This window comes from Anguilla anguilla, chromosome 3 (assembly GCF_013347855.1).
Source record: "Anguilla anguilla isolate fAngAng1 chromosome 3, fAngAng1.pri, whole genome shotgun sequence".
NCBI lineage: Eukaryota > Metazoa > Chordata > Actinopteri > Anguilliformes > Anguillidae > Anguilla > Anguilla anguilla.
Window position 1 is genome coordinate 35364846 of NC_049203.1, and position 20462 is coordinate 35385307.

The following is a 20462-nucleotide window of genomic DNA, read 5'->3' on the forward strand; positions in this document are numbered from 1 at the left end:
TAATACCATGTTATTACTCATCATATGAGTATCATTCAGAAGTGGAACGTACATCCCTTCAAAGGTTATTAACACAAGACAGCTCTTTATTGTATGCTTTTAATAGATTTGATAATAAGCATTCTGAACATGTTTAAAATAAGACAAATTTTTCAACCTAGTTTGATTCTCTGAATTACCGATATTATCTGATTTGTAAATTGTGGGTATTACTACTGTATTACTACAAAATTACTACTACTACAAATTTGAGATCAGTAGCCCTGCATTTAAAAATAATTGAAAAATAAAAATTGTTTTTCTTTTTCGTTAAAAGATAAAAAATGAAAAGTTTTAATTTCCTATAAAATGATCTTTTGAAATTTAACATTCGGTATATTGTCACCTTATTGTCTTCCTTGTAGTGCACAATGTAGAGGTGCCTGCTGTTACGAATGTGTCTGTTCAGTATATATAATGTATGTGAATTTTCATTGAATAGATTCTGGAAATACTGAATATCTGTCTTTGTTGATTGTGAATAACTTAATATATTTGTGTGTCCTTTTTCAAAATTGTATGTGGAGACCTTGGTTTGTTTACGGTGCCACATCTTGATTGTCTGTTTCTCACAGTTGAATTGAATTTCAGTTCCCTATACTGTATGTGAGATAATTAGCTGCATTAAAGCCCTGGCAAAGGCAGCTTGCTGCTGAAACATTGGTGATAAAAAATTAGAGGAAATAGTGCACAACCCTTCTTTTCAAGTTTTACTTTCATGTCTCTTGGTCTACACCTCCCACAAGAAATAGGTATGCATTTTCTTGTTGGATTAAAATGAGATGTTATTTACAACAATGGAAAACTATTGTACTTGAATGCTCTAAAGTTTGGTGTCTTTGTGCTAATCTCTGTAGAGCTCTAGGCTCTCAAGAATATTTCTATTTAGAGCATGTATAACTGTAATAGAATTTTGCTTAGCATTCACAAAGATGTGAAGAGGCCTCTCTCAGAGACTGGAGATTACTTCCACATTGATATTAATGTTTATTTACTTCCTAAGAATACCTAAATCCATACTGGCAGATAACATATGATTTGTGCACCTGGTTTAGGCCTCTGTTTTCAGTAGGATGGTGCACAAAGGTAACATGACTTCTTCATCAGTTCTATAGTCATAAAACTATTGTTGTGTGAATAGTGGAGTGTAAAAGCTCGCTTATAGGAGAGACAGACACGATCATTTTGCAAGGGTCAACAAGTGATGGCTTTTAACGTGGTCCAAATATTTCACGTTTGGTTTAACTCCCAGTGTTTTGAATTTTTGTTTAGTTTGAATTTCCTTACAAGGGAATGCTCTGGATCTCAAATCATATAAAGATAAAGTCCAAAAAAGAGGGACTGATGAGATTGTATTAGCCATTCTTAGATTGCCAAAATGTGGCGTTATTTTGACACTCTCTGTAAATCCGTGTGACCACTGGCTCACTCTCAGTTAGTTCCTGCTTGAAGACAGCTTGCGTCGCGTGCCAAGCGTAATCCCCTTTCTCTTGAAAAAAAGCAGCCCGATTTCACAATGAGGAGAACAGCCCCATGCAGGCTGTTATGGAATAAGTCAGCACAGCTGTTGGGAAACCACAGTTTAGTCACCCCGCCATCAAGGGCAGTTTCACTAATGAACTTTAAAGGCAAAAGAGGCTGCACCAATGGTTTAACATGGGCTTATATACTCCAGAGGCAGAGTCATCTGTTTTACACATGGCAAAATGGATTCTGAAGCTATGAAGACCTCTTTTAAGCCTTTAGTAGTAAAGTTTCAGTACAACTTGGTAATGGCGGAATGCTAACTTTAAAAAATCCCTCATTGTTTTTGTGAGGCAGAATACAAATTCATGGAGATAGACAGGATTGAATGGCTGCAATCTGAAAGAAATGAGAGTAGAGGAAGCAACAAATTCCCAACACCTACGAAAAGTGGCACTGAGAATTTTTTGAGAATTTTCAAATTTTCAGTGAGATTGCGGACTGGTGGGGTGGCAGTGATTGCGGAAAGGGGGCTGGGGGGTGCTGTCTATCATGGCCGCAACGCATGGATATTCCCCCCTAGATGACTACCCTTGTTATCTGTGCCAAGAACCAGCCCTGCTTCCAAACACCATCTTGAGTCACATTTGTGTCCTGAGCCCTCTTTTGATTATTATTATTATTTTTTTTTACAATATTGAGTTATATTTATTAACTGAGTAATGAATTGAAACAATAACTCCTAAAGTTGACTTTCACTTCATTATCGAGAGACTTGTCTGCTGATAATTAGTTAGCTGGGGCTGCTGTGTAATGATTGGTGGATCGCTATGCCAATCGCAATGTTAATATTCTTTTCCAAAAGGCCAATTGTGATTTTTTCTTAGCTACTAAAATATAATATATGTTTTCAAAGAAAATACATCTTAGAGTTTTGTGCTTTTGCTGATTTGAATGTTAAAAATGGGGGTGTACATGCAGTTTAGCATTCTGTACCTATTTATTGTGGCATAATTGTTAAAAAATAGACTTGTAAGCGTAAGTTGCCTATTCAAATCATGAACTAGGGACTTATGTTTAATGAATGTATACATTTATTAGTTTTAATTTGTGTACTGTATAGTATAGTGGAGAAGGGGGCTTTCGAAATATGATGAACACAGTGAGGCCTTTTTCCACCACACCTACCTGTCAACACATCACTGACATTACTGTGCCTAAATTGTACAAGAAACTGAGAGTGAGTAGGACACATCTCTTAGCCATGCGACACCTGGACGTCAGTAAGATTATTGGCTCAACTTGACATAAGTTCACAAAATTGCAACATCGGTAGAATCACTGTGTATTGAATCGTGACCCCTGTGTGGTGATGTGTATTGCATTGCCAGATCCTTCACCCTACTCATTGGCTACATTTCACATTTCTGTTAACACAGAGTGAGTTTTAGGTGCAGCCCCTTTTATTTGGAACTTGCAGCTGTCCTCTGTTTATTTTTTCCTCTTCTGATTAATAGTCTCAGTTTATTCCCTTTTCAGTCCAGCTGTTCAACATTTAACAATTATTGTACCCTACGGTCAGATGTTGAGAAGGCTGTGACTCCAGGATTCAAATAATGTTTTGCCTCAGCTTTGACTATGGATTAAATTTGAGTGATTCTTCGCAAGATTGTCTTCACAAATATAGTTTAGGGAGTCCAACATTTGGCAAAATTAACTGCTAAATTGAAATGAATGGGCCTCATTCACGAAACATGTTTATGGTCAGATTTCATGGTGAACCGTGCCTACGAATGTTTCCACAAACATTTCAGCATTCATCATTTTTTTCTTACCTGAATTTGTTCTTTGATAAAATCAACATCTTTGTGTGTTTGGAAACATGCATAAAATCATACGTATAAGAACGCTTTATTATTTATGTGAATGCTTTATTATATTATGCATTTTAAGTAGCTACAGACCTCATTAACAATAAAATGTTTAGCAATACAGTTATTAATACTACAATATACTAAATAGGCTTTTATTATTTCAGTTTACGATAATGTTTTTTCACACCTAGTTTTAATCTTAGTTTTAGTTTTTAATAATCACCTTGTTGGAAATTTATTCATTTTATTCATTTATTGATGAAAGTGATTGATGATGATGATTGAAAATGATAAATAAAGACCCACAAGAGTGCAGCCAAACCCAACACTCATGCAATGGCGTATTTGTTGCTTTTGGATTACTTGGCATCTTTTGGGACCGCACAGATGCGTTTATGGAGAGCGATGAATTTCTGATGTTTGCACATGACCCTGAAGGCTACATGCCTTTTATGGGATTGCTAGGGTGTTGCTAGGGTGTTTCCTTATGCAAATCAACATGAACGGGCACACGCATCCAATATGAACAATTAGAATTCATGCTCTGATACACTTGGGATATGCACAAAATTGAAGGTCTGCGCATGTTTCATGAATCCCAAGTTGGGTTTTCATAGGAGCTTTCATAAGAACAAAAATAAGAAGAATTTAAGAAACGTTTTGTGAATGGGGCCCAATGTGTGTTTTTGATAAAAACTTGAGCACTTGTTTATTTGTAAGTCAGTTTCCATAAATTTGTCAGCACTAATTCCTTTCCAAATTAGAAACACTCACACTAAACACCACTAATGTCTCTGAATTCTGTGTAATCGCCCTCTTGTTGGCCCAGTCTTGCACCACAGCGTTGATTGTAGCCATATCCCCAGACAGCTGAATAACCAGCTACATTAAGATGTGACCCTGCGGAAAGGGAAGAAGGCTGTTTGCCTCAAACGAGCACAAGTGTTTTCTCGTGCCTGAGCTGGACTCTCGGCTGATGTTGCACTCCAGAGGAGAGTTGCGTGCACCTCACCACCCTGCCAAGGCAAGTCGGAACAGGCAGAAGTTGTGTGGAAACCATGTAAGTGGGAACCTGAGGAGCAGGTTTACAGTATGAAATAAACCAATGCGCCATATGGATGATACCATCTAAAGTGGAGCTATAAAAAATGCTCCGGCCCAGAGGAACGGAAAGTTCACTCGGCCGATAAGTCGGGGATAAAGTCATGTCGCCGCAGAATTCCAGAAGGCGATCAGATGTGCCTAAAAAGGCACTCTGTTGCAGATTTTACACAAGTGCAGCTTGGAAGACAGGAGCCTATTAAAACAGGTTAAAGAGCCCTTGCGTGTTAATAATACAGAAGGCCCAATGGTGGGGGCCCCCGTTCTCATAATACGTATTTACATGTGTAACATGTTGAATGTGAAGAGCGTGAACAAGATTGGCTGGAACAACTCAGTCACTTTTCAGTCTAAAAGGAGGGCCTGGGTCCATGAGTGGGTGCACAAGTGGGTTTGCTGCATTAGTTTTCTGAAAAAAAACGTCCTCCTGTGGCAGTTCTGCTTGGCCATTGGCCCTCTTTGTACAGATTTGAGCTTGTCCAGGCCTCTGCTCAATCTGTGAATTAACTGCACAAAGTACACGCCACTGCTGCCCGATGAAATGCATTTGTCACATTTGGGTATTTCATGAATAGTGACAACCCGTGCAAATGAAAACAGCCTAAATATCCAGCATAATAATATTGCCCTAATATAAGGTCTGTATGTCTTGGAGATGTCCTCAGCTGGGAGTTGAAAATATGTGCGATAAATGTCTTTGCTTTTATAGGTTTAAGAAAAATAAGTGGTGTGGGAGACTAGCTGCTCACCGAAGAGACTGCCAATAGTCTTTCTTCATACATAAAAGGGATATGTCAACATAATTTTCCAGATGAGTTGCATGCCAGCTTTTGGTGCAGGGTAAAAAGTTAAGAGGCCAGTGGCCCTCTGGGTGGCATCTTTGGGACTGTGGAATGAGAGACAGTTCAAGAGGCTGGCAGTGGGGCGCGGCGGGACCCAAGTGACGGCAGAGCCGCTCTCTGAGAAGGAAGTTTACACAGAGGAGGGCACAGAAAACTTATGGGAATCTGCCCTCTGTTAACCTCCCCCATCTCAGCAGTACCCACTGTGACTCCAAGCTTCTTTTCCTACTGCCACTCCCCAAACACTGGCCTAATGTGGGAAGGGACCTTTCTCTCACAAACACCCTAATCCCCACCACTCGAACTCCCACACATTCATATTTTCTGCACCCCACACCTACAGTACATACACCCCCAAACACTTGCACACCCAACAGGTACTTTTCTTCTGTTGGCTTGTGGTATGGCTTGCACACTGAGTGAGACTGCAAGGAACATAATGACATGAAAGTAAGCTCAGTGCCTGTTTGTAATGAAGCTGGCAATTTGGCACAGCATTGTACATGAAGCTGATTTAGGACAGTCCTGTTTGTAAATATCTCTCTCTCTCTCTCTTTCAGTTTCAATTTCAATTTCCTTTATGGCAGGACAACTACAATCATATTGCCAAAACAACACATACAATACACAGAAACATGGAAACCACATATACAACATGCAAAAAGTATGACCCCCAACACTATAATAACAATAATAATAATAATAATAATAATAATAACAATAGTAATAATAATAATAATAGCAACAACAACAACAACAGCAACAACAACAACAACAACAACAACAATAATAATAATAAACATGTTCACATAATGTAAAAAAAAACATTTAACATTAAGAACATTTATCATAATATCTATTTATTATAGATAATTTTTCATTGTCACTCATACTTAGGTTGTTGGGGAAAACAAATTTTTATATTTTTTAAAGAATTCCTCCCTTTCTTGATAATAATATGCGCAATGTAAAACAAAATGAGTCGCTGTCCCTACCTGTTTACTTGTGCACTGGTCGCACAGGCTGTCCTCCCTGGCTATCCAGGTTTGCCTGTGCCAGCCCTTTTCAATGGCCAGCCTGTTGTCACTGACACAATATTTGGTCAGGATCTCCCTCTGTTTTGAATCTTTAATGGTGACTAGATATTTTGCCAATTTATATTTTCTGTTTAGGGCCTGGTAGCATTCCAGTTTCTTTTGAGTTTTAAGAGTGTATGCCAATGCTCCAAATAAGAGTTTTTGAGGTGATTGATAATTTGGTTCATTCTGATTGAAGGTGTGCTTGAGGTGTCGTCCTGGAGCTGACTGATGGTGGTGTTGGTCTGTGAGCTTCAGGACTAGTTGGCTCTCTTCCTCTTCTCTCAGATGTGGAGGCCTCTACTCTCTGTTGAGGTGTCCAGACAAGGCTAAATTAAGACAACTCTCTGGCTTTGTTTTCCTTCTGGGTGGCTGAGCTCAGAAATAAGTTGGCGTAGGAGGTAGCTTCACAGAAAGCTTATTAAAGAAATGCTATCTTCAGCCTGAATTAACTTGTTATTTTTATTTCAAAGGACTTTCGGTGGTCTCAAGGGACCGTCTAATATATAATGCTATGCCAAATTTTCCCAAAATAATGCACCAGTTCCCTGTTGCATATTGTATCGCAACAAGGTGATGTCATCATCTTCTCCACATTACTGAACATTTTGAAGAGATCTTAGTTCAATACCATTGGGGACCCTTGGGGTTTTTCAAGACCAGGCTTGAGGCAAGGTTAGATGCACTCCATTGGATTGTAGGTGAAATGACAAGGCTGGAGGGGCTGAATTGCCTGTTCTCATTATGTTTGGCACTGCGGTAAAAGTACAAAAGATCGAAATATCTGTCATGTGTGAAATAGTAGGGCATTAAATCTTCATTTGAATGTGAAGGAGACATCCAAGTATTTCTGCTGCAAATGTCAAACCCAGCCCCAGCTCCTCTAGCCTTCATCTGAACAGATAAGCAGTGCAGCTCTTCACAAAATGTCATTTCTCGGGATCAGAGCTGATATAACAGTGCTGATAGACAGATCATTACGTAGTTAAGATACAAATGTAATACTTCTAAAAAACAGACCATAGGCAAGATCCACTCAACATTTGTCCTTATCTTTGCAATTAAATGAAAAGGTTACTTTCTTTAAAAAAGTAACCCTTTCTTTCTTTCTTTCTTACTTTCAGTTTGGCAACTTCAGCAATCACCAATTATTATTCCTTTTTTAATTGTGCTTACATTGGGAAAAAATTAACTCATGCATTTAGTGTAGTAAAACATTGTTAAGGGCAATTTTAGTTTGAACTATAGCCATTTTCTTGATTATTTTACTTCAAAAGAAGCATATGTAGGGGAAACAACTCTACAGCCTTACACTTGGCACCACTTATGTAGGCAGGATAACCACACAACTAGAAATCAGTCTCCTAAAATTACTCTTATCTTGAATATCCAACCATTAATTTGGAACTTCAGTTAATTAAAATGAAATATTGGTGATCAAATAAAATGAAATCACAGATTTAATAGATAATCTGAAGGATGTAGTTCATGAATAGACTATTTTGACTCAGATTCTCATGTTTACACAACATCAAAACAGAACAGTTTTAATAATATTATTTATTAAACATACAAAATACAGAGCACACAGAGACTAATCTAACCGGGGAGTACTATGCTAATTATAGCAAGGTGGGAGGGTTTCAGTGTGCGTGTGTGTGTGTGTGTGCGAGTGTATGTGTATGTACGTGCTTGCGCACATGCCCATTTGTCTCTGGACGAATGGGGGAGGGGTAAACAGCATGTAGGCCATGATTATGTAGTGTATGTAAACCTGTAGTGGAATCAGCTAAATCCCTTAATTTAGCTACAAAGGAGTATTGCTCCTGGGAGTGACGAAGAGAGAAGTGTAGCTCTACACTACACTGAACTGGGCATTTGCCCACTACCAATACGAGTGTGGAGTGTGGCTAATCAATTCAAACAGTTACACAACTAAACACTACTCATTCAAATAATCACTAATGAAGGACAAACAGAAATGCAGATTCACATTAATCTCTATAAAGACTAAATAAAAAAACTGTAGGTGCTACCTGGGATTTTTAGTCAGTCTTACTGAGCATTAACTTCCAGGTGCGTTGTTGTCTCTGGTGGTCGCAGTTGGGTCCTTGAGAGAAGGCAGTTGTAGTATCGTGAATTTGTGGAGGTTTCTGGTGGGGACAGCTGGGGTCCTTTCCCCGTATGCAGCGGTGATGTTGTCCCATCTTGTTGGTCGTCAGAAAGGGTGGAAAAAAGGTTATTTTTGCTGTAGCTTCTTGTGGTCACTTAACGTAGCACTGGGTGTACAGTAGTTTCCATGTGGGATGGATTAGCCTTAGTCACCACAGGTGAGCTAGGTTGGCAGTACCTAGTTGCTGTGTAGAGCAACTTGTGCATTAGTATTAGAGCAATCTGTGTATTTAGATAAGTTGCTATGGTGATAGCAGCAACCTTCAGAATTCAGGAGAGCTCCATCAAGTTGTGGGAACTCTGGAGACATGGAAGGTCCACAGAATTTGGGAGCTCCAGGGACAATTTCCAAGTGCCTGGGGTGAGAGGCACAAAACAAGAGAAAAAGAAGTAAAAGAAGGAGATTATTGTTGCTGACCTTTATTCTCCTGATTGGGGGAAGGGAACCTTCACACCTGTGCTGTGTGAAGAAGATTAAGAACACTGTGTTTACAGATGATGTCATCAGATGTTCTTCAAGAGACAGTCACTGTTTGTGTAAGGACTGTCAACTGGCTGTTGGTCCCTACACATGAAAAAATGCTATGCCTCTCTGACCGTTACTGTTGTTCTCCATTTATCCCAGACACAAAATGTTTACTTCTGGAATGCAGTAGTAAAACCCCCGAGGCTTTTCAGCAATGTAGTATTTTGCTGTGTGTGTGACTGTGTAGGATGTAACCAGTGTTGCATTGCCAGAATGGGAGATCCTGGCTTCTGTGTTTTATGCGGCGGTTACTACAGTTCAGGCATCACTCCAACCATATCCTCCCTGTGACACTGTGGTCCGGGTGCCTGATGCATTCTGGGTGGGGAAAGTGAGATGCAGGTCAAGAGGTGATAACAGTGCCCCCCTCCACACCCATCGCGCTTATCATCTCGGGTCCCTGCGCTGGAATGGAAAGTCACATGGGGGCCGAGGCCTGCACTGAAAAAAGCGCCCGTTCCCGCTGACCGTCCTGCGTGCCATTTCCTACACCTTATCAGTGCCAGTCCTGTTTACTCCATCACCCTCCACCCCTGCCATATCTCACAACACCATAGACCAACAGACACCGTGGTAAAAATAGCCCTTCATTGGCCGATGTAGGTCACACTTAGTAACTCAACTTTTACATGCCTGATTTGTTTGCAATGTGTGTATAAAATCAGTGTTGTTATTTCTTTTACCATTGCTTCCTTCTCCAACCCACCTTCCTTTGAGAAAAACTATTCATAACCTCAGGCCTGTTCTGTTCTCAAAATGCTACTGTTGTGTCACATCAGTAATTCTGAGTACCTGCTCCAAGATTGCCTATCAATCACCTATTTTCTTTCTGTCTACCACTACCTTCTCATTCTGTCTTTCTCATCTGCTTATGATAATTCATATTCAGAAAAAATGTTGTTGTATATATTTGTACTTTATTCATTTACTTTGCCTCTTACTGGTGCTTTTTCAAAAGAATATTTTTAAAATGAATGCCCACGTTAAAACACATAAACAACAAAAACATCGACCTGTCAGCATAGACAACCCAGATATTCTGAAAATGTGGCCACAAGCAAAAAAAGGCTCAGAACAGCATACTCACTTGAATGTACAAATAAAAAAAGTTAATATAAGGATAAAAAAACAATACAAGGAAGATTATGTTTTTAAAAAAATGGTTTCCAAGTTATGAATGGAAAAATTGTAGTTTTAAGTATTTATGGATTTATCTCTGATTAGGTGACAGTGACATTGCTTAGATAGTGAGGGATCACTCTGGGTTTCTGTTGTTTTTCTTGGCTGTGATTAGGGATCATTTTACCCAAGACTTATTTTACCTGGTCGTTTTATCCCCTCCAGTTTTTTTTCCATTTTCTTTCACATTTAACAGGTATGAAACTCTCCAGGAGTTTCTAATCCAACCGTGTGATAGTGTTTGAATCTGCTCTGTGTATAGTCACACTGTGTGAATACACCATGGGTTGGAATGAGGAGACTAGCTGGAGAGGCTCAGTGAAATTGTAAACGCAGTACATCTGTCACAAGTCTGTGTGAATGAAGCTTTTCCTGCTGGAAACTATGAATATGATCCCCAGTTTATTTCACAGTAGAGGCAGAGCCTTAAAATGGATACTGTTAAATTCAGTAGATTATTTATTATATACTTGAATTTTCCTTTTCCCCGCAAGGAAAGCAGTTGTTTAACATCTCTTTCTCCTTGCAACATTTCGTGACTCTGTTGCTTCATGCTTCAAGTGTTATTAGTAGGTAACATGTTAGCACACGCTGTGTTATGCAAAGGTTGTTATGGAGGCATGTTCCAAAAAGCTACAGAAAAGGTGTTTGGAATTTTCATAAGATGATTTGACTCATTATTAAAAGCAGAAATGATATTCTGTCTGAAGAACAGGCAGTTTCATAGATGAATGTAATGTTGGTTGTGCTACACTGAAATGCACTCATGCACCATTGCCTCTATTGAGGGATGAGCTCCCAGGGTTATATTTGTCAGGTCTGGATTTGCACCCCAGAGATTCTGCCATGCGTGCTCAGAGTTGGTCAATCCAGGATTCAATAACATTTCATTTCATTCAAGTGTCATGAGGGGCTTTTGAAAACTCAATACCATTGAGTTGTTTTCCGCTCTTGATCATTTTTGAAATTCACAAACAGAAAATTCTGGAATGCTTGGAATTTTTTTTTTTTTTAGAATTAATGAAATCAATATTGCTACAAAGAAACCATCTTTTGGTATGGCAATTTATCAAGAGAAAACATAAATGTGTGACAGTGTCCATACTTTTCTTTCAGTCAAAATTTTATATATAATGTTCTAGATTAATGAAATATGAAATCCAAATGTTTCTAAAATCACAAAAGTGTTGGAGATAAATTGAGTGAAAAGATCTGTATGAAATTTGCCCATATCATGGGCAACATCACGTCATCACAACACTAGTGATTATGCTTTTTCCAGATCTGCTTCTGTCTCCCCTCCCCATTCCTGTTAGGTCTTCATCCACCATTGCAACCTTTAAATTTAGTCTCACAGCTGACCTCTTCAGTCTATTTGAATAAACATTTATGATTTAAAATAAATACCAGGACAAATCACTGCACTCCCTGTGTTTGTATTCCTTGTCCCTTGCGGTCATCTGTTGTTCAGTTTGTCATTGTATGCACCGTCTTCCCTGGTTACTGTGTACTTCACATTTGGGTTCATATTTTATGAAAAGCATTTTATAAACATTGTCATGTTTGCGTGTTGTTTGTCTGCTTATGCTTTTACATGAAGGTAAAGCAAAAAAAGAGGAAATGTATTTCAGAGGATTAAGTGGAATTTATTGTAGCCAAATTTTAATCTGGTTGCTTTGACCTATTTTGCTGTCCATAATTCATATTCAGACAAGGCTGTTTTTGTAATATGAAAAAGTAACAATGACCTTGTTAAATAATATAGTTATTAATAAAATGCCAATAAAAGTACAATTGCTGCTCATATTAGCATTCAAAATATTATTAATTAATATTAGGCTGAGTCAGTAAAATATATAATCCAACAATTTTTAAATTTGTGGGCTTAACTAATGCCACATTTCTCAATACAAGAAGTTATTACTATTGTTAATATTAATACTGGATATAAATTATTAGTATTAAACAGATTTTTATCTTACTCTTTCCCTCTGTGAGTGCAGCTAAAAATAATAATTATGCTGATCATCATCATCACGAGATACTACTTTAAAAACTTTTACACTGAATAATTAAAGATAGTACTAATCTGGTAACCTACAACATGTCTATATTATTTTTAATGTATTCATTTACTGAGGCAGTTAATGTGAGGGAATACAGTGCAATCTTAACCTGTGTGTCACCTATAGGGTTATCAATGAGGTAACAGAGGTAGGAGTTTGGACTGTGAGAGCTGTTTTACATGGGTGTTAATCTGCCTTTGTTTTCCCTGCAGATTGAGATGTCTGGTAAAACAGCTGGAAAGGGGAGAAGTGAATGTCCTGGACCTGAAGAAGAACATTGAATATGCAGCCTCTGTGCTTGAAGCTGTGTACATTGACGAGACCCGGTGAGTTAGCATCGCCTTGGCTTTAGCAGTACTAATGGATACTCAGTGTAATGCTGGAGTTGCAAAGACGGGCTGTTCACAAAAAGAAAAAAGAAGAAAAAAAACGTAATATGGGTTTGTATGGTTAACCAAAAAAAAATTAACCCAACATTAAAAACTGTAGTGAAACACATTAACATCCTACAGGAGTTGGGCTGAAAAGATTGAATAAGAGAATTTTACAGAATCTTACACACATCTAAGCATTATGCATGTGAAATTGTTCAGCTGTTATCTCAATAACTTAACTAATTTCATATTGGGCACATTGATCAGGCTTGGACTGCACATACGTACAAACTGCATGTTACGGCTTTTGGCTCCTAGCTATGAGCAGCCATGTTCAATATGGCCATATGATTTATATGACCAATATCTCACACATGTACCAGATGAGTAATCAAATGCTGTTATTAGTGATTAGCATGTGATAAAAAAATAATTGGTGATAGCAGTTGTGGTATTTACAGTGAAAAATATTGCACAAATTGATGACTAATAATGTTTTAGAACCAGTGCCTAACCAATCAAATTTTGATACGTGATCTAATTTGCGCTTGTCTCAAGTGTATTTTAGTTCCATTCTCCAAATATCAGCAGGGGGCGATATTACTCCCGGCGCTGAGATTGAGAATCGAAAGCTGGCTTCTTGCTAATTTGGCTAATTTTGAGGCAGATTCAAATTTATCCTTGTTTTTAAAGGCAACCTCACAAATCCTTGCTAAAATAAATATATATATATTTTTTTTTTCTATTATAATATTGGCAGACAAACTGAAAGTCATGAAAGAATTCATGTTTATATTTTCATGTCCCCCTTGCATATGTTGCATGACTTTTCTTTTGTTATTTTTGACCTAGCTACTTAGTTAAATACTTTTTTAACTAGCTACAGAGCAAGCAGTTGCTAGCTAAGTCATAATGTCTGCGTCTTTATTTGTTAGCTGGCTAGCTGTCTCAAAAAAATAATACCGATGACATAAAGAGAGATGGACAAAATATGCCTTTATGCCTAGTTTGACATCTGTTTCACACAGACATTAGGTCCAAATTGAGATAATATCTGGTCATTCGTCAGATAAATTGGTGAACTCAAATATCAGCTAACTTCAGACTGATACTGCCTTCATAGGTTGTTCAGTTAGGGAGAGATTCATTTCATGCCTGCAAAGACAGTTTTTTTCTGAAGGCAGTGGCCTACTACGGCAACGAGGCAGCTACAATATTGTGTGCACTTCCTTAACATATTTACATTTTTACAGCTCTCTCGTGGTCTAATGGCTATGTGTGAGTTCACTTTGGGCCAGTAGCATTGACCTGTTATGAGCCAGCACAGCATGCATACTGCCCTGTGCTTGTTGGTGCTGTCACTGTCAAACTGTAATCTATTGCAGTTAATAATGTGATACATGCATGGGGCCAGTGCTTCAGAAGCTCTGCTTGAGCCCCTCAGGGGCCACTTGCATTGCGCAATGCTGACCACGTGCACTTCATCACAATGACCTGAATTTAATACACATGCAACCTTAAGACAGAAATCACCAAAATCAGACCACAAAACTATGTTAAGGCAAAGATTTCATGGATTTTTAAGTCAAAGTTGAGCACAAATGTTACAGCCTCTATGACTGCCTCTAAGGACAGTCAGTTATGTTCTTCATGTGTGGCATGTTTGTTACCATGGTTTTACATGAAAAAGTAAGCATGTTTTCGTACAAAGTAAGTTCTGAATACGGTTAAATAGAGTTAACTGTTTCACTGATGGGCAGAGAATGATAGAGTCCCCACTATGCAAGAGTGCAAATAATTACTATATTAAGATTGTCACGCAATAAAGTTTAGTAGATGCGTGTATGCTAAAACCGATGAATTTTTAAATGGATGGTTGTTAATATTTTCATTAACCAGCACTTTTGCAAGAAATGCACTAAAAGGTGTTGAACAGGTATTTCACTACCACGTTAAGATTAGATTGAGAATTCTTTTGGTTGCTGAAAATCAATATTTACTTTTTTCCCCATCAGTCAAGTAGAATCCGTCTGGATGCTTTTGTTGCATTTAAAACGTGAAAAAGAAAAGAACCAGAATTTCAATAGAAGGTTTCATCTGTCATTGGCTGATGATCAAGGTCTCCCTTTGTTCTCTTTGTTTTGTGAATTCCTGGCGAGCCCTGTAGCATGCTCTGTTTCTAGCGAAGCGAGAGACAGCGACGGAACATTTTCAGACGGCACAGAGTGATTGACGCAAAGGTATACTCGTTGGCACCGGGCTCCCCTTGTTTAACTGCCATCTCTGAAGTCCTCATGGAAAAGGGCAGACAGGCCGGCTCTAGTTTTCCACGAGCATTGTCAGCCTCGATACGGGATGTGTCAAATAGGCTTTCTCTTGATAAGGGGGAGGCCTGCACATGGAATGCTGAGGTGTTTTAGGTCCAGCTTAATGTTAACGCCCCCTGGTGAAATGATTATCTCCTTAACATTTCTGTTAATGCCTCTGGATTCCTTTGTTCTATTGAGCGGGCTAACAGAGCTGTAATCTTGTAAGGGGGCTTATATTAGGTCAATCTAATTGACTGGCTGATGTATTGTTCTATTGTCAATTGATTAGCCAAGCCTGCATTCTGAGGCAATCAAGAAAGTCATATAAGCACAAAGGTGCAGGCTCCCAATTACCTTAACAATTCAATAAGTTGGTATGATACTGAGGTTACAGGTAAAGTGAAAATTGCTGAGCACTTGTGCTTTCAAGGTACATTAGTTTAGATATAAAAATGAAACTGTGTTATCTGCATGCATATCAGAGGCAATTATGTATGCAAATGAAGCACAATACAGCTAGTGTCAGATTCACAAAGGTGATTGCAAATCACCACTAGCAATAAGTATGCATTTTTCATCTTAAACCTGGTGGCAATCCAGATTTTACATATATGGGTCTCTTTGAGTTAACAGAGAAGGAAAGTATTTGTTATTAGAAACTGAAACTCGAAGTCATGCAATACTACCTTTGCAGGATTACAAAGATGTTATTGAGCTCACACCCTGTAATTTATTTTCTGGTATAATTTAAGTTGGCTATTTCATTGTATGATGACAAATATTTAGACAATTCAAATAGTCATACTACTTTAATGAAAATGTTCCATTCAAAATGGTAAAATTCTAGGAAATGAGATGGTCCTGGTCAATTTTCTGGTTATTTAGTCGATCTTGTCAGTGGCTCAATGATCCTTTTTCTTAGTCATTATTATTCCTGAAGCATTATTTGTGCACCAAATTAAAATTAATCATTTGTGAAATACAGACAAGTTTCCTATTAGTGTTATTGAATGAATGTTTGTTCAACTTTTTTTTTTGCTCAAAAAAAAAATAAAATAGTGCTTAGATAACAGAAACGAGTCACAGCCTGAAGTGCTAATGAATGCAGTAAAGCCGACGAAGCTTGGCGCGATTCTGGCTCAGAAAAAATGTCCTCAGATTTGAAGGAAGAAAAGTACCATTTCTCAACTGCAGCATGACATATTATTGTACTTGTGAACTCCCTGGTCGCGAACTATTTGTGTGTGGTTTTGCGTTTACTTGATTTGCATCAATATTTCTGTGAAGTAGAAGTAAATGTGGCACTTCCACTTCACATGTGTTCTGCAATAAACGCCACAAATCGGCTCTGTAATTTTTGTGGATTAACCCAAAAGAGTTTAAAGGACAGACAATGGTTACATTCTATGTGAAATATTTTCATACACTGGCAGTGCATCCATGGTTTGTAATCCAAAGGTTGCTGGTGTAATCTTTGGATATGCCTCTGCCGTTGCAGCCAGGAGTGAGCTACTTGCCCTTAATAGCTAAATATCCAACTATATAAATGTGTAGGGGGCCTGCAAAGAAAATCATTGTATTTTAAAAGAGGTTTTAATTTGTTGACATGGTAGGTAAACAATAGCCTATGACATGATTACGCATTACCGTTGCATTGCATGCATCTGGTGCATGTTATCATTTCACCCGAACTACTGTGTTTCATGTACTGAGCAGTTGGCCTGAATTGTCCATCCAGGCATGACATGAAGCATCAGGTTGATATTTTTTGTTCTTTGTTTTTTTTCTTGTACTGCCATATCCTCTCATTTGTCTTGTGGACCGTGTAATTCAAAGAGAGGGCTCTCAATAGTTGCTTTAATGTAATTGTGTGAAGCCAGAATGACTCATCCCTGAATGAAAGCCTGTCTGTTAGCCGGAAGCTCACATATTAGTGTTCCTGCAGTACAGGTATTCCAGGAGCCTACACTGTCAGCCGTTCACTACCACAGAGACAGCGGACTACGCGTGCAATCTGATAAGAGCTATATAGCCCTATATTAGCCCACATAATAGAATCCTGCCCATGAAAAATGTGACAATCAAATAATGTTTATATGATAACTCTCTCTTTCTCTGTCTCACAGACATAGTGTGCTGACTCTGAGAGTAAGATTATACTAAAGATTTGGATATTGTGAATGTATAATTTACTTCCTTCATCTCTTAAATATACAGTGCAAATGTTTACATTAAAAGACAGTGTTTTTGTGCCAACATTTTTGGATATAGGGTGATGCAGATATGTTTGTATTTTTATGTATTTTTATTTTTATTTTGGTTGTAGTCTCCGGGCCATAGCCTTTAGGAATCCTTCCTGTTGTGTAGGAACTGAGTGTGTAGAGCGAGAGTACTGATAAGCTGCGACAGAATCAGCACTGCCCACAGGCTTTGGCAGGCAGCGACCAGATCGTATCTGTTTGCGATATTTTTCAGGCGACTCTTGGACACCGAGGATGAGCTCAGCGACATCCAGACAGACTCCGTGCCGATGGAGGTCCGTGATTGGCTGGCCTCCACCTTCACCAGAAAGATGGGCGTGATGCGGAGGCGGCCAGAGGAAAAGCCAAGGTTCCGGAGTATTGTCCACGCAGTTCAGGCTGGCATATTTGTGGAGAGGTATTACAATATCCATCTGTTACAAGGACACAAGCGTGATCAGGGCTTAATGCACTGTATATGAACACAAAGGAAATTATGTAAAAATGGCCAACCATACAGCTGAAAACATGTAGTGACTGGGATGTACAATAGCAGTAAATTAGAATTGTAATGGAAGCATTTAGGTAGTGTGGTTAATAAAATGGAGAGTTTGCTCTGGTTGATAGAATTGAGGTATGCTGCAGTGCGCCTTTCTCTAAGAGCTGCGGTCAGTGTCTCTCATTCCCATGGCAACTGCAGCAGGCGATTGCAGTCATCTGTTGCTCGTGAAGTTCTGTTTCCCCAGAGGGAGTGTAATATGAAATGTGAAAGAAATGCACGCATTTGATGTTGTATACATGGCTAGCACACAACATGGCTATGCTGAAACTGAGTATCTAGAATGACTATGGGATGAATTTTCCAAAGATTGTCACTATGAAATAGCTAGCCTTTCATATGCAGTTAAATCTATTTCCTGAAAGACATTATTAAGCCTGTAACACTCTAATTTTAGCTAATTAGATTTTTTTCTAAGTGATCATCAAATAATTTTAGTGACATGGTTTATTAAATATGAATATCTTTACTGTGTTTCATGTAATGCATTATTAAGTATGACTGATTAGCTTTATGTTTCATATATAAAACCTGACATTAATGGAATTGTAGACAAGCCCAGAACTCCATTCGGTTGTTTGAAGCCAGACGGGCAGATGATGGAGCAGGCCTTCTACAAGGCTTCTCTAACGAGATGAAGAGGCTTAATGCGATGAGCGAAACTGGCTCTGTCACACCTCGTGTCACTGACTCCCTCAAGCTCTTCTCCTGGCAGCCTCCTCCTCCTCCTCCCATTACAGTGTGTTTGGCAGTGGCACACCGAGACCGTTTCATGCGATACAAGTCCCGTTCAAATACTTGCCCCCTCTTTTTTAAGAAAAATAATTTTTAGAAAAATGTACCCCTATTTGGAAGTGCTGGTTATGCCTATTGAGTCACTGCCATGCAAGCTGGACCAAGCACAAGGATTTCTGCAGTTGAACCACGTACACCTCTCCAATGTGCTCTCCTGCAGGCCAGGGATTATTTCACACCATACAATACACACAGTACTACAGGAGTGCTGGCAGCAATGGGAGATGATGTGTCACTACTGGCAGTCAATAGGCTGGTGGCGCATGGCACGTTGTTAGGAGGGGCTATTGCTACAGTAACTTTGGAAACCCTTGCTGACTTAAGCCCAGCCCTGCTAGGAAAAGGTAGTTTTTTATATGACTCCCATTATCCTTATTGACAAAGTTGGGACTCAAACCTGCAACATATTTCGCAGCGCATCTTTGACTGTAGGGCATAGTCTGCACTGTGAAAGCCAGGCTCATCTTTACTGACTCAGTCTCTCAGCCCAAGAACAGGCTTTCTGTGGGTCGCGCCTCATTCGTGCTGCACCTACCGCATGGTTACGCGAGTGGGCACATTCACACACTGTCAGACGTCCACAGTTCAGCACGGTTTGGCTTAGAAATACCACTTGTGAATTGAGCTGCCTGCATTGAATTCCTGTCTCCCAATGCAAATTCCTCCAGGTCGGGGTTCACTTATGGGTCCACAAATAGGCAAAACCATGTGGACAGCCTGGTCTCCCATGGCCACGTCCCCAACACACATTCTTTCATCGCAAGCAACAGAACCTCCAAATATGTACTGCCCTTGCATTTCTTTGTCCAAGCACTGAACTACACTGATCACCAAGGTTATTTGCAAGAAAACATTTGCCTTTTGCTGACATTGTGGAGGATTCAACTGCCATACTATTGGCATTTATTGAAACAACTTAATAGAGGTGTGACATTGTAATGATTTTTAATGTAACATTATAATGTTTTTTAATACATCATTGTGGTGATTTGTCTCTAAAGGATGTACAGACGGACGTCAAATATGGCTGGGTTGACGTACCCTCCAACTGTGATTACCACCCTCAAGGTAATTATTGTAGTACTAGATCAGTGGTCCTTGGACTTTGCCAGCTCAGGAGCCACATTGAAAAAAAAAAAAATTTTTAAAGGGTCACATCAGTCTCAGACAAAATCTGCTGAAATACTTAAATTGAGAACAACTTCAAACAGCTGCAGCATAGTCATCAAAGAGCCACGGTTTGAGAAAAACTGTACTAGATGTTTTACATAATGTAGTTGAACGCTACATTTTGCTAGTAGCCTTGATACCCATCATTGCCTGTGGAGGAGCTTAATAGAAGCTCTTAAGATGAGCTTTTCAAAGCGGTGTTAAGTATTGCTAAGATGCCCTTATTCCTTTGTGTGGCGATCCGGTTGTCTCATTAAGCCGTGGCTGGCATTTTGTCACCTGTAGGATGTCGATAAGTGGTCCTTTGATGTTTTCGCACTCCAAGAAGCCAGCAGTGAGCACGCCCTGAAGTTCCTCGTCTATGAGCTTCTCACCAGATACGACCTGATCAGTCGCTTCAGGGTGAGAGTTGCCGCACTTGTGAATGCTCACAGTGTAAGGCACTGAGAATGACTGAGTACACTGCACCCCTCTGTTTAGTGCTGGTTCTCTCAGGAATTCTGCTGTCATCAACTGTCATCCCACCATGTGTGTGTATATATATATATATATATATATATACAGTACTGTGCAAAAGGCACCTGTAAAAAAATTCTGTACAGCTAAGATGCTTTCAAAAATAATGAAATGAAAGGTTATAAATATCGAAAAAATAATACAAAGAACAGTAAATAGT

General features: G+C 39.0%; 1 protein-coding gene across 2 annotated transcripts in view; it reads left to right on the forward strand.

Annotated features, from left to right (window-relative positions):
* pde1a (phosphodiesterase 1A, calmodulin-dependent) overlaps window positions 1-20462 on the forward strand; it is a 50998-nt gene that overhangs the window by 23292 nt on the left and 7244 nt on the right. For both annotated transcript variants that reach the window (XM_035411597.1, XM_035411598.1), the window contains 4 exons: window positions 12552-12665; window positions 17498-17680; window positions 19618-19684; window positions 20072-20188. In XM_035411597.1, the coding sequence (XP_035267488.1) occupies window positions 12552-12665; window positions 17498-17680; window positions 19618-19684; window positions 20072-20188 (481 nt within the window). The remainder of the gene's footprint in view (window positions 1-12551; window positions 12666-17497; window positions 17681-19617; window positions 19685-20071; window positions 20189-20462) is intronic.